The sequence below is a fragment of the Nerophis lumbriciformis genome, linkage group LG04 (genome assembly GCF_033978685.3).
Source record: "Nerophis lumbriciformis linkage group LG04, RoL_Nlum_v2.1, whole genome shotgun sequence".
Lineage (NCBI taxonomy): Eukaryota > Metazoa > Chordata > Actinopteri > Syngnathiformes > Syngnathidae > Nerophis > Nerophis lumbriciformis.
Window position 1 is genome coordinate 32,766,334 of NC_084551.2, and position 15,065 is coordinate 32,781,398.

The 15,065-nt window shown below is 36.8% G+C and overlaps 1 protein-coding gene across 2 annotated transcripts in view; it reads left to right on the top strand.

Annotated features, from left to right (window-relative positions):
• Positions 1-450: 450 nt before the first annotated feature.
• Positions 451-15,065, top strand: part of fxyd5 (FXYD domain containing ion transport regulator 5) — a 35,201-nt gene continuing 20,586 nt past the window's right edge. For both annotated transcript variants that reach the window (XR_012050365.1, XM_061952800.1), the window contains exons 1-2: positions 451-703; positions 7,314-7,370. Coding sequence is in view for 1 of the 2 variants with exons in the window: in XM_061952800.1 (XP_061808784.1) it covers positions 7,319-7,370 (52 nt within the window). In the remaining variant the exon portion in view is untranslated. The remainder of the gene's footprint in view (positions 704-7,313; positions 7,371-15,065) is intronic.

A 15,065-nucleotide genomic window follows, 5' to 3' on the forward strand; every position in this document is an offset into this window, starting at 1 on the left:
GGTGTTTTCATCAAGTTAAGGGAAGAAGGACAGATTTTCTCATTTAAGTTTTTTTCCATTTGAGTATTTATTTTTGTATTTTTTTTTCAAAGTTCATGTTGCACTGTTCAATGTTCAATATTAAAGTGCTTATCTTTAACAATAAATAGCCTAATAATAAACCAGTGTTTTGTTGCTTTTCATGTCTTCCAAGCCTATGATAATGTAAATTAACTCATTATGACAATAATTTGTTGACACAAAAGAAATGGCAATCACTTTTACCTACAAAGGACACACAGCTAAGTAGTTAGCTTCCTATTAGCAAATTTAATTTTACATTAATTTCCATATTGTGTAAAGGACCAAAAAAAAAAGTCCTGCCCTTTTCTGACTTTGAGCCCCTGCCCCTCTATAATCATGTGCACGTCCCTGTGTGGTTGTATATCAGAAGCCATGGTTAGTGTACCTAATGCAGTGTCCAGTCCGGGAGTAACTTCACACCATCAGTCCGAGCCCCGCCTCCCTCATTCCTGACTGGACCAAAGACACGCAGACAAACCCTGGAGGGTCTTGCTCGCACTTTCTTCATCATTCATATTCCATCCCTTTATCGCTTAATTTATCCACCACCATCACAGCGGATTTCATATCTCTCTAACTTTCCTTTGACATAACTTTTTGAGTAAGTCAGGCGGAGGAAACACCCGCAGCCGAAAACGCGGTAAGTTCGAAATCTTCAAAATAATCGATTTTGATAGTAAATCTGTGGTTTTAATCATGTATACACTATGTTAGGTTGTTTTTGTTGGATATTGTCGCTGTTTTTTGTCGGCTTTCCAACCCCCGACTTCCACCCAAAAAAGGCAACATGTGACTATTTAATTGCTTCAGGCCGCCTTATCCTCGCCACTTTCACCGTGCAAACTACGTTTCTTCTCTCTTTAATCCTGTCGTGTTTTGGGGAGGTTTGTCTTATCATTTTGGCTCTTGTGTACAAAAGTTAGCTACTTTATTAACAGTAAAAAAAACAACAATAAGATCTCGCGTTATTTGACGAAAACGTGAACTGGAAAAACAAAAGGCTCTGATTTGTAATCCTCATTTGTTTATGTAACGCTGCTTTCATAATAGTATACCGGGTTAGCCTGTATAATTTTAGTTTTTGTAAATCGATATTCTGATTTGCCTCAATTTGAAAGGAAAAACCTTGTCAGATGATACGAAACCATGTGTTAATCACAAAGATTATTATCAAGGCTTAGGTCAGGCTGATTACGATAATAAATACTAATCAAATAGATCAGTGTTTTTCAACCACTGTGCCGCTGCACACTATTGTACCGTGAGATATTGTTTGGTGTGCCGTGGAAAATTATGCAATTTCACCTAATTGGTCGGAAATATATTTTTTGCAAACCAATAATTATAATGTGTCGTTGTAGAGTGTCTGTGCTGTCCGGAGATCAGCAGAGTAACTCTTCTGTACCAGTAGGTGACAGCAGGTAGCTCATTGCTTTGTAAGCCTACTTTGAGACAACAGAATTAATGATGGTTATGGTTTGAAGTCTTATCGAACAATTGCGTCAGGTATTTGATGAGAACGACCTTATATTGTCAATATTGGCCATTGAGTTTATTTTTTAACATTTTCTGCTGGTGGTGTCTGTCATGTATTGGTTACTCGGGTCACAGGACAATACCGGAACCATTGTAAGGGGAACTTAAGGGCGGGGGACACAGGACACCTGGAAGTGGAAAAAGTAAGAGCGGGAATAAAAGGCAGAAAAATACAATAAGCTTTCTTTTGGTGTATTATTAAGCTTAGATTGCAAATAAGTGAACTAATAAGTGACAAGTTTGGCACACAACAATGGCGACGAGGATGGGATAGTGTGTCCCTGGATTTTTTCAATGAACAAAATGTGCCTTGGCTCAAAAAAGGTTGAAAAACACTGAAATAGATACACTGCAAAAGAGGGCACCCATAAAACGGATGGGAAAAAGAATGCCATTGTATTGTGCTAAAATAAATACATTCTTACTAAGTAATAATGATACACATGTCTCCTAATTAAACTGTCAATTAAATTAAAAGTTAATTAAAAATACAGCTTCACCCATTTCGTCATATTTTTTGCAATTTTTTATTCGTACATTATGTTGCTCTCCACCATTCAAAAGAGCAACCAACAAGATTATTGGATGGGTGCACCCTCCCAGCTTGTTTGACTACACTTGATTGGCAGCCATTTTTGTTAATCCCATCCCACTGATGAAGTGTTCATTTGTGTCCACTCCAGCAGCGCTATGTTCACACCCCCACTGCAGTCATGTGTGAGCCCTCAGTGGTCTTCAGGCTTGTTTGTGCCAGGCAGGAAAGCCCTGGCTCTCCTTACACAAGCTTGTGCTCACAACATTGCATTCCATGGCTTATGTGCACTTCTAGTTCCTGTACGACGTCGGTAGTGTATGCTTCCAGCCAAGGTTTTTTCAAGCCATTCGATTGTGGCCAGTCTGCAGTTACTATCTCCAGGTTACGACTGCATGTCTGTATGCATAAGGATGAAAAACAAACTTCCCTGCCTAGATGATGTCATAGATAAAACAGTACTAGTAGGCCTGTGCCAGCAAACAGAACACAAACCCTGCTGCCAAATATCAAATGCAACAGAACACCAGCAGTCTTGGAGTATGCCTAAAATAAACCCCCGGCCTTGGAGCCTCAGTTAGTGGATCTACCAGTATATTGGAAAAACAAGTTGACTTTATATGTTGAATTGTGTTTCATTGTATCTGTACAGCCCTTACCTTTGGGCTGATACTGAGGGCGACTGTGTTGACCAGTTTAACGCGTGCAAATGATTGAATGTCCAGTACTGTAGAAATGTGTTTGGATATGACAATCTGTTTATTCCAAGCTATCAAAATTAAATCAAATGTAGGTTAAGTGCAGATGTAGTGGTTTTTAAACGACTGATGATCTACATACAGGTGAGAATAATCAATGACATTTGTCATATGTACAGTATGTATGCCCTGGCACACCATTATCATCATTTCAAGACCTAAGCAAAACACGTTTTACACTTTTATACTGAAATAAATACACCTACAACTTATTAAAGAAAATATATTTAAAAAAAACTACCGGCAGCGGTAAAGTTTAGATTAAGTTCAGGTAGAGCTAAACGTTGAGGTTAGGTTTTGATCATGGATGCGGAGCGGATCCAGCTCGGAGCCACGGCGGGTCCGCGACCCGCCTCCGTGGCGGATCCGTTCCTGAGAGCAAGTGGACTCTGATACGGGTCCGTTTCGCTGGTCCGTTCCAGAAAGCGCAATACTGTGTTGGACCTCTACCTGATCTGAACCAAAATTGATCCCCTCTTCGAAGCATCAAACAGGTTTATATGCGATTATAGTGTATATATATTTTCTCATTCTGTTTTGTACACTCTTGGAGTCAACATGTGCATAGTCATGTACATAGTGTCATGTACATAGTGTATATACCCCCCCATTTTTTGTATATATTGTTTTTCAAATCACCTGACATGTATACTGTGTATATGTACATAATTTATCAATTTTTTTAACCAAATTTTTTTATATACATGTTACAGGTTATATATCTTTTATTATTGAATGTATCAAATGTGATGAGTATGTAATTGACCACAATGGAAACAGGCATTTTGGCTTTTTGTGCCATCCATTTGCCTTTTTAAAGCATTACATGGATTCAATTCTTTAAGATGTCAATAAACTTCTCAATCAATCAATCAATCAATCAGATCCATGAAGGAAAGAAGAAAGTGAATAAATAATTTTTTTTTGTATTATTTTTTTAATGAATTAAGTAATGTTTTTGACAACCTTTTTCCAAAACACAACATAGAATGTGAGTTATAACAGGATAATGCATCATTTGTTTTCAAAACGGTTACAAAAAAAGTGGGACCCCAAAAATTTACTGTGGTACCCCAATTTTATGACTTGATGGGGTCCCCGGGACTCCATTTTGAAAATTCCTAGTGCCAACACTGAGTAAGTGATTGTTTTATTATGTTTGTAGTTTGTATTTCTTGTTTAGCACTTAGCAATACTGCCACACGATGCTAGGGTTGCACTAAAGCTTGACCTATTTAGCTCACTGCTTCTAAAACTTGTAACTCATCCTCCTTATAATCAGGCTCAAAAATAGAAGGTTCTGGATCATATTTTTTTTCCAACGTAATCGTTGTTGGCTATCACAAAGTCTGCTTGATTAGAATTGTTGTTGTTGAGGAAGGGATTCTCTACGTCAAGGATCACGTGACTGCACAGTTTGTTTAAAAAAGGCAGCAGCAAAACAAACTTTATTTAGTATACATTATAAAAACATTTTCTCATAAAAAACAACTTTATAAAAAATGTAATTTTGCTTAGACTCAGATGCAGTGTATGTTAATGGTATCCTGTAAATTGTGGCACTGTTTGTCTCCTTTCAAACTAAGAATTTTTGATCAAAATAAAACACAATGTGTTTTGAATTGTCTCTGTCATTTGAATGTAGTGTTTTTGTTAAAAAATAGAGAACAATTGTGAATCCATTTTTTTTGTGATAAAATCTGAAATTGTATTTTTAGGCCATATCACCCATGCCTATATGCTAGTTCATGGCTAATTAACGAGCAGCCCGGGGGGCAAATCCGGCCCTGGAATGATTTCAAACTGGCGAATGTAGTTCAAAACTTGGGAGACACTAATGTTTTTGTTGCAAATTCCTTAAAACACTAAATTACTGATATAGATGATTTTTGACTAGCCTTTCTGCAGCGACATGGCAGTTGGTGGAGTGACTGTGCCAGCAACTTGAGGGTTCCAGGTTCGATTCCTGCTTCTGCCATGCTCGTCTCTGCCTTGGGGTCTTTGGGCAAAACCCTTTCCCCCCTGCTCCCAGTGCCACCCACACTAGCAGTTTAAAGATGTAGATAATGGGTTTCACTATGTAAAGCGCTTTTGAGTCTCTAGAGAAAAAAGCGCTGTATAAATATAATTCACTTCACTACTTCAAGTCCTTAAAAACAACAAGTCGAAGCTTTTAAGGAATGACAGATCCTTGCATTGTGACTTGGGGCTGTTTTTTCCACATTTTGTAAATCCAAAATCGTTTAAGGCCACTGCAGAGGATGCCAGTTCTCACAAATATGCAAAATAAGAATAGTAGTAAAAGGAGAAGTCCGCCCCCTAGTCCTAAGCATTCTAAAATTGTGGCCTTGAACAATTTAGTTGAACAGCCCTGCTATTGATACGCTATTTAAAAAAAGAGCGACATGCATTCTGCTCGTAATGGAGACTCTGACATGTAAGCACATATTAATCTTCTCAATAAGCAGTTTGTGCTGTTGTGGGCCTTTCCCCCTGGTCCCATTTAAAGAAAAACAACGATAAAAAGTTTATTTGTATTTTTTAACTTAATATTTGGCATTTTGTGTTTCTACTCACGTTTTGTCTCAATATCACTACATTATTCATCTCTTCTACAGCTTACACTTACATGAGTCGTGACATATTATGCATATTCGACGACCATGTCACACAACACCTCCCGATCCCACCACCACAAATATATCGCAGTCCTGTTGGAAACATACAGTGTATGTTTTACATGCAAATATGTTGTAGCCTTAATTTTTTAATAGGTACATATAACTAGACTGGTTCTTCGAAGAGCACATACCTCCAATAATACCTACTTTAAATAATCACTAAAACAGACCAAGATTTCAGAATAGTTAGACTTTTTTTGCAGTGCATTTTTCTCCCTTTGAGACATTGTTGTAAGTTATTGTAATAGCTGCAGTGCTGCTTGTACTGCTACACAAAAACTACAGATGTGGGGCAGCCATTTAATTGTCCCATCATGGTCTCCCTAAAGAAGCTAAATATTTTCGTCCGCAAGCTGATTTAGCGTGTTTCATTCACCTCTGCTGCTCAGATACATTCATCTGTGTGTGTCCTTTAGTCCAAAGTAATTTTCCTTCCTTGTTTGATAGCTAGATAAAAGCAGCACAACTTTATGAAATACCTACGGCGACCCCCTGCCGGCGCATTAATGTTGCATTTGCCACCCTGATAAAAAAGACTCGCTATGCAGTGTGCACACCTTCCCTCGTAGCACGCAGAAAGGATCAGTCAGGATTTAATGATGTGCTGTGTTTCGTTATACATCTAAAAGGTTTGCACACACAATCCAGTATTCTGATGTTTCAGTGGTGGATAACTACAATGCATTATTCTTAGAGCACCCATTCACTTAGCTTCATAAAGTACCGTATTTTTCGGAGTATAAGTCGCTCCGGAGTATAAGTCACACCGGCCGAAAATGCATAATAAAGAAGGAAAAAAACATATATAAGTCGCACTGACTTATATATGTTATATATATACATTACATATATTTTTGGGGGAAATTTATTTGATAAAATCCAACACCAAGAATAGACATTTGAAAGGCAATTTAAAATAAATAAAGAATAGTGAACAACAGGCTGAATAAGTGTACGTTATATGACGCATAAATAACCAACTGAGAACGTGCCTGGTATGTTAACGTAACATATTATGGTAAGAGTCATTCAAATAACTATAACATATATAACATGCTATACGTTTACCAAACAATCTGTCCAATCCAATCCACTTTATTTATATAGCACATTTAAACAACAAAATGTTTCCAAAGTGCTGCACAACAATATTAAACACAATTAAAAACAATATAAAATAAATATGATTAAAAACAATTTCAAAAGGGTAAAACCAATTAAAACAGTAAATAGAAAGCAAAAAGCAAAATTTTAAAAACACAGAGGACAACAGAGGACCACACAACTCACGTAGTGTTAAAAGCCAGAGAATAAAAGTGGGTCTTAAGACGAGACTTAAAACACTCCACTGTGGGAGCAGTTCGAACATGGAGGGGCAGAGTGTTGCAGAGCTTAGGGCCGACCACAGAGAAGGCCCTGTCTCCCCTGGTTTTAAGTCTTGTCTTGGACACCACGAGCTGGAGCTGGCTCTCGGACCTCAGAGCGCGCGCAGGATTGTAAGTTGTCACTCCTAGTCGCTAAATCTGATGAAATCTTATACGTCTAGTCGCTTACGTGAATGAGCTAAATAATATTATTTGATATTTTACGGTAATGTGATAATCATTTCACACATAAGTCGCTCTTCGGCCAAACTATGAAAAAAACTGTGATTTATAGTCCAAAAAATACGGTAATCAAAATGTATTGTATGGGATTGTGTATTTAGTAACTGACATGAGTTCTTATTTTCCTCTTCACCAGCTACAATGGATGCGGTGCTGTTTGTAGCATTCCTTTCCTGGATGACCCCTGCTCTGGGTGAGAATGCTCTTCATTAACCATTCATTCTCATTTCTATGTAGAATACAGTTATTTGTGCACAATCGCTCCTCCCTGTGGAATATTGTATAACAGGCTAAATATGTGGCAAGGAAATGTTTGCTAAGTTCCCGGTGTTCTGACGAGATGTGTTCTTCACAAGCGAGTTGAGTCTTTTGAATGGCTCTATGAAGTAAACGATGAGAACTGGTTCACATTTATTTGTTTTTTTCTGTATGCAAATCGACCGAAATGCCCTGTGTGTCTCAGTTGTTCATGCTGCCTTCACTACTGAACTACGCTTAAGGATGTAACGATAAACAATGTAATGATACATCGCTGGAATACACCCGGCGGTTAGTATTTCCGTTTTAAAATAAAAACTACCGTAAAACCGTGAAACTGCAATACACTTTGAAAATCTAAAACTCACAGACTGCTCATTTACTGCAGAAGCATGCTTGTGCTAGCTCATTAGCAAGCTTAAATGCTAACATGAATACAAGAGACATTAACGTCTTTCCCCGTTAAACGACATACCCCAATCTAAACTTGTATAAACACATTGTTGTCTGACTATTAGATTGTGTATATTCAACCGACAGACTGTGTTCTCTTAAAACAGAGTGATTGCTCTATATTTGAAGGAATAATTACAACAGGGAGTGAACTCATCTCTATTTATCATAAAAAAAAACACTCTAAAACCTTTACAAATTAAAACAGAAGAAAATAAACGTATTTAAACACTCAAATGAAAATAATATGGCTCTTAAGAACATATTTAATATTCCTTTGGGCAATGAAAGTATATTGTGTCAATCTATTTAAAAAAATGTTTTTAAATAAAAGCTGATTCAAAGATTTCAGTGTGTGTATAAGTACTTTGAGCACATTCAACAATACCGTGATAATAATGATAACTGATCATGTTGGTCACAATAACCGTGATGGGAAATGTTCATATTGTTACATCCCAAACTACTCATGACCTTTCTGAGTTTGAGTCGTCCACAGCACGCTCCATTCACAGGAGAACGCAGCCTTATATGGACTGAAGACTTTTTCAGAGAAGAAGAGAATAGTAGGAGGAGGAAGTACAACTCACAAAGGATGCAACTGCTTAAGTATTATTGATTTTATTCAAGCGATCGATCGAAATGTTTTTATAGGGTTACCGATTATTAGTAGTAAAGGAGGTCAATAACCAATATTTGGGCCCCATATTCATTCATCATCAGTAAAAGTTATTTAAACATGAATAGTAAGTCAGTAAACAGCTAGAAAAGGCTTTAAAGGGGAACTGCACTTTTTTCTAATTTTGCCTATTGTTTACATTTATTATGAGAGACAAAAACACATGTCAATGTAGCCTAATCCTGAAGCATGCCAATGTGTTAGTACGCTAGAAAACAGTTCCTCAGTGTTCGCTCTTGCAATAACAATGTCACTACAGCTTGGTTACTACACAGGTTACGGAACGTAATTTAAGTATTGATATCGTTTTTTAAATGCATTTTTAAAGTGATTTAGAGGTAGAATTGATTGCTCCCATTAGCTGCCATGCTAGCCACCAAGAACGAGCCGATTTTTATCTGATAGAATGCAAAAAATGGCAAAAACCTTTTGTCTGCTAGTCTCTCATAAATGATGTGAACGATGGGCCAAATTTAAAAAAAAAAGGGAACTGCACTTTATTGGAATTTTACCCATCGTTCACAATCATTATAAGAGACAAGAACACATACGTCTTTTATTTTTACTTTTTTTTTAGGATTTTAAATTTGATAAAAAAATATTTGCAAGATGCGGCTCACTGGAGTCATCGTTGTAGCCTTCAAAGCCCTCTAAAACAACTTCAAAACCCTCCATTAACATTTTATATACACACTGCAAATCTATAAATATTGTAGTAACAGACACGATCATAAAAATAAGTAACATGTTCAATATTTACCGTGTTTTGGGCATTTTAAGCATTACCGGAACTTTTTTCCTCAGCGCATTTATTCCCGTTTCCATAGCAGCGCACTTGCGACTTCAGGCAACAAATATGTGTTCATACTTCCAAATACTAACCACCGCATGTTCTAATCATGCCAGACTTGGTAACAGACAATAAAGACAACTATTTCTTAGGGCTGGACAATTAATCAAATTAAAATTTTGATTTTGATTATGGCTTCTCACGATTCTGAAAACACAATATTTGAAAAAAATGTTTAACAGGCGTGTGTGCATATTCTGAAGCTTGTGATGGTGAAACAAATGGGGAGCAAATGAGTGAGAAAAGAGCATGTCTACAAAAAGTTTGAGACATTGCCATGGTTGCTACTTTTTACTTGACACAGTGCTAATATGCCTAATCAATAATCACTAGACTGAACAAAAAAGTAAGACATGATTTCCGCGTTCACTTAACCGCGGACAGTCACATAATTGGCCAATTAAAACAAAATCCGCTGATACACGCAAAATAATATCAGGGACATTGACATAAATGTGAGTAAAATATTGTCATGGTGAGGAGTACAAACACAACATGAAATGTGGGCTAATACTTTAAGGCTAATGCCGTAGCATGCCGTTGCAAGGCGATGTACTAGTATGCTAGAAAAACAGTTCCTCAATGTTCGCTCTTACAAAAACAATAGACACCTTTCCACTGGAGGAACATTTTCAGGAACTTACCCACTTAAATACAATTTCCCACTTAAATACAATTCCCCATATGTTCCCACCAAAATGTACCCGGGTTGATTTAGTTTTTCAAGAACCTTTCGTAGTTCCTCCTAGCTTGGTAGGACTTTCCCAAGAGACCAGGAACCTTTTTGGGGGTGGGCTGTGCTGTCAAACGCTGATTGGTTGAACCCAGTTGGGGCGTTCCTAAAACTTCTCTTTCAAACACACGACCGCCATTGGAATATATGCGGTGACTTGTTTATTTCTTATTTCTTGTGTATTTATATTACGTTTGTACAACAAACTTGACAACAGAGAGAAAGAAAAACGGAAGGAGCTTTTGAGATGCAGGAACTTTTGTGGGGCATCTGTGTGCTGAAGAATGCTAATCAGTGGAACTATTTTGGAGTGTTTTTACTCAGCTGTAGTCTTTAAACTATATGCAGTTTATTGTTGTTTATTATTTAGGATGGGAGTTTTACATCCCATCTCTAATGTGTGAGATGTACTCGCTACTGCACATGTGTATAACAGTAAATTAGGGCTGGGTGAAATACCGATATATATTAGGAAATAACTTCTTCAGTAGAAATATGAAACAATTTCGATAGAGGGACAAACTGACCTCTTTAGTTGGCTCGGCGAGTCAGTAACAGAATTGGCACGTTCACAGTCACTTGACTTGGTGGAAAGGAGACAACTTTGTCTTGCAACATGCAAACTCAATTATACATGCCAAAGTTCACACAAGACCCCTACATATCTTTCCAAGGCTATGCCAGTAACACAGGTGTTTGTGTTCTCTTTGAAAACTTGGAAGCGTTTTCCTGGTTAGATTTATAGTTTGGGTTGAAATTTAGGGCTTTAGGGCTGTCAAAGTTAACACGTTGATATGATTAATCACAAAAAAAAGTATTGCCTCAATTAAGTATAAACGCAGATTAATCATGCAATTTATTTTGTCCGCACATGACCTTGGATGGTTACCTGTAAGGTGTGGGTTGTTATCAGGTTTGTAACAATAAACAGTTTAAATTATAACTGCTGTGAAGCTCTCAACAATTTAAATTACCGTTTTTAAATAAAATTATTGATAAAACATTGATAACTGTATAAACACTTGCAGGTTTTCCCCTCGATTGGCAAGATACCTGTGGCGTTGGGGGCGCGGTTAGGGGCATGGTCACCATGACCTCGCACCTAAAAGGAAGAGAACTCGCGTGACCTCACATAAACCGAAAGTGAAGCGAGTTAACTGAAACTTGCATGCGTTCAAGTACCACTGAACAGAGTAGGACACCACAACATCTGCCATCAGTGATAAGTAACACAAAACATGCAAAATAGTGAACTTTCTAACAATATATGTCTATTTATTTTACTATTTTATTTTTTGGTTAAATTTTGTTATAAGATGTGTGTGTGTATAAGCACTTTTTGAGCACATTCAACAATACCACAATAATAATGTCAACCGGGATAATTTGGTCACGATAACTGTGATAAGAAACTTTCATATTGTTATATCCTAGTCATTATACAGTCAGTGATCAGATCAATGCTTATTTTAGTTTAAAAATGAGTGAGGAGACTCTGACTTTGTGCTAGCTGGCAAATTTCACTTAAAAATGAAAGTTTTTTCAGTTTACAGCAAATATATGACATCCATTTAATTAAAACATTAAAAACAATCCAACTATAAATTTGCATGTGTCAAAATATTGGGCTCTTTTTTGAAGGTAACTCAAATTATGAAAGCAAGTAACTAATAACTAGTAAACCAGTAAAAAATAGTAAATTAATTGTGATTAATGAAAATGCAAAAGTGTGATTAATCTGATTAAAAATGTGTCATTTGACAGCATTACTTTAAAGTTAAAGTACCAATGATTGTCACACACACACTAGGTGTGGCGAAATTATTTTTTGCATTTGACCCATCATCCTTGATCACCCACTGGTAGGTGAGGGGAGCAGTGGGCAGCAGCGGTGGCCGCGCCCGGGAATCATTTTTGGTGATTTAACCCCCAATTCCAATCCTTGATGCTGAATGCCAAGCAAGGAGGTAATGGGTCCCATTTTTATAGTCTTTGGTATGACTGGGTTGGGGTTTGAACTCACAACCTACCGATCTCAGGGCGGACACTCTAACAACGAGGCCACTGAGTAGGTATTTAAATATATGCCCCCTTTCTTTATGTTAATCAGTTGTTTGTCAGAAATGTAATGTTTGAGGACCGAATACAGTCTTTTGAACGGCTTTGGTAAGTGAACTATGAGAATCGATTTGCTGTTGCAAGCCGTTTTTTGGAAGAATTGATTTTTATGCGCATGCAGATACGTTACCCGATTGGCAAATTAACTAGAAAATGAGAAAGAGTCAATGGAAACGCAGCAGCATTTGGATTCACTTTTTTGTTATTTTTATAAATATTTATTTTTATTATTTATTTTTATTTATTTTTCATTTGTTAATCACTTTTCTGGTTCATTGCGCTGAGCTACACATTGTTCAAGCGTACACACACAAGGTAGTGTAGTATAATTTTGTATTCACATTTTTAATATGTCCTAGTTTTTATTTAGTTTCATACGTTTTTGTACACACTGTGTACTTATTATTATAAATGCTCTTCTGAAACAAAAGTTTTTTAGTAAGAGAACATTCAACATATGTTGAATGATACTGATGTTACTGCTAAACATGGGAATGTGGCACCACCTTATGGAATGTTTACAATGAAACCACAACAAAAATACAATTATAGCAAATATTTCAGAATATTTCCCACCAATAGAGTAATATGTGTGTAAATCTAAATTATTCTGATCCACATCTTATATAAGTACTGCTACCAGTGATTGTTAAAACAGTTTAAAAAAAACTATAACAACAAGCCAGTCTTGTGAACGTCTCTTTGAAAGGAACGGCCCTGAAAGACACTGTTTCCTATTAAAAAAAAAAATATTTCAATAAAAACTAACCTTTTGATGTATTCACATCTCACTTATTAGTAATGTAACATTTAAGCATTTCATATTGTCGTGATACATATCAATTACTGTATTTTGTCATTTAATATACATGCTCTTTACATACAATAATCTACTGAAAGATTAAATGTACCATTAATTAGGTTATGATATTCATGTGAAGATGTTTAAAATCCACTTACTGTATATACTGTAGATATATCTATTTCTTAGACATTAGTTGGATAGCTGCACAGTGAAATCCACACCATTACAACATTTAAAAAAGGTTTCTGTGTTACACGTATGCGCATTAGCGAGGGGAAGCACAACGTATACTGGTCACATGACTCCTCTGCCTTTTGATTCTTGAGCTGGTCATTTACTTGGCAGTCATGTGCTGCTTGTTGTAAAACACAGACATACTGTATAAAATAAATAAAGATACATGTTTTAATGTTATTGTTTTGATGATTCATTACAGTGAATACCTGTAGTTTAAACAGTAAGGCTCTTGGGCTACAGCTGGGATTTTGCTAATTCTGTGCTTCCTGCGTGCCATCAGCTCAGCATGGTGTTACACACTTTTGCAGGCACTCTGGGTAACTTACAGTAGTTCATGCTGGAAATTGTTGACTGTACAGCTAAATCACTCACTGAATGTTGGAACATTGTCTTGCTAAAACATTGTTTTCATATAGTGGATTGAACATGGATAAACAAATCTGCTAGCGCTTTATCTTTCTGCTCTCTTAATGCAAAATCTGACCCACCTGCAGAGAGGTACAGTGGAACCTAAAAGGTCAAATGCAATCAGTCCCGGGACACGGGCTAACATACAGTATTTGCCACCATAATCGAATTAATCAATTCCAGAGTTAGTCAGTCAAACTGTGGAGGTTGCCCTCCAGGGGGTTCTTTGGACCACCAAACACCGACATGAGAGCCCGGTTCAGGTTCACAATACAGTTTATTTTTTCCAATAATGTCTCTGTGTTGCTTTACAGCAATTGTCTTTTCGTGCCTGTCTGTCTTGCTCTCGCTCTCCCCCAGCTCCAACCACATCGACAGGTGATTAGATAACAAGGCCCAGGTGGACCATCTACGCACCTGTCGCTGACTTTGAGGCCAGTCCTGGCACACCCTGTTCCGCTGCAGGCCCGCAGGCCACGCCCCCCTCCACACAAACCTTTATTAACAATATCGTAGGGATGTAACAATATGAAAATTTCATATCGCTGATATTGTGACTAAAATAATACATAGACCACTTTTTTTTTTTTTATAACTCAAATATAAACACACTGTTAGAAAACCCACTATTTTGTGTTTCTTATGCTTCACTGATAGTGTTTTAGTCTTAGTATTTTATTAGTTTTAATAACTAAGCTTTTATTGTTTTAAATATTACTTTGAACTATAACACTTTAAGTTTTTTTTTTTTTTTTTTATGAAAAGTGCGTAACAAATAAAATGTATTATTTATTATTTCTGGGGGCGTTGTGGTATCCTACTCTGTTAAACGGTCCTTGAACGCATCGTAAAAACACCCCCTGATTATACAACGATTACTCTGTTCTCAGAGCCTGTAGGTTCAATGTGCACAATTGAATATGTTAGTTGCTCAGACAGTAAAGTGTTTATATACGTTTAGATTGGGGTATGTTGTTTTTTAATGGGGAAATACATTAATGCCTCTTGTTGTCATGTAACATTTAAACTAGCAAGCTGGCGCCAGTCATGTTTTTTCGATCATTTTAATTTAAAACGTTATTAAAACCGTTTCATTTGTACTGTTTATCGTTACATTCCTGATATGAATATTGGTTGGAAATATAGTCTAAGCCCCTTTAATGTGAGATTTTTAGGTTCGACTCTACAGAATTCTCTCTTTCTTACATGAGCCAGTGTTCACTTAAATAGTGTCTACTTGATGTTGTCTACGCTGCCATGCCAACCAGTGTGTTCAATTAATGTTCATGTGTCTTTGGTGTCACTTCACATCAGCCCAAAGAACAAAATGTTGCAAAAGATAACATG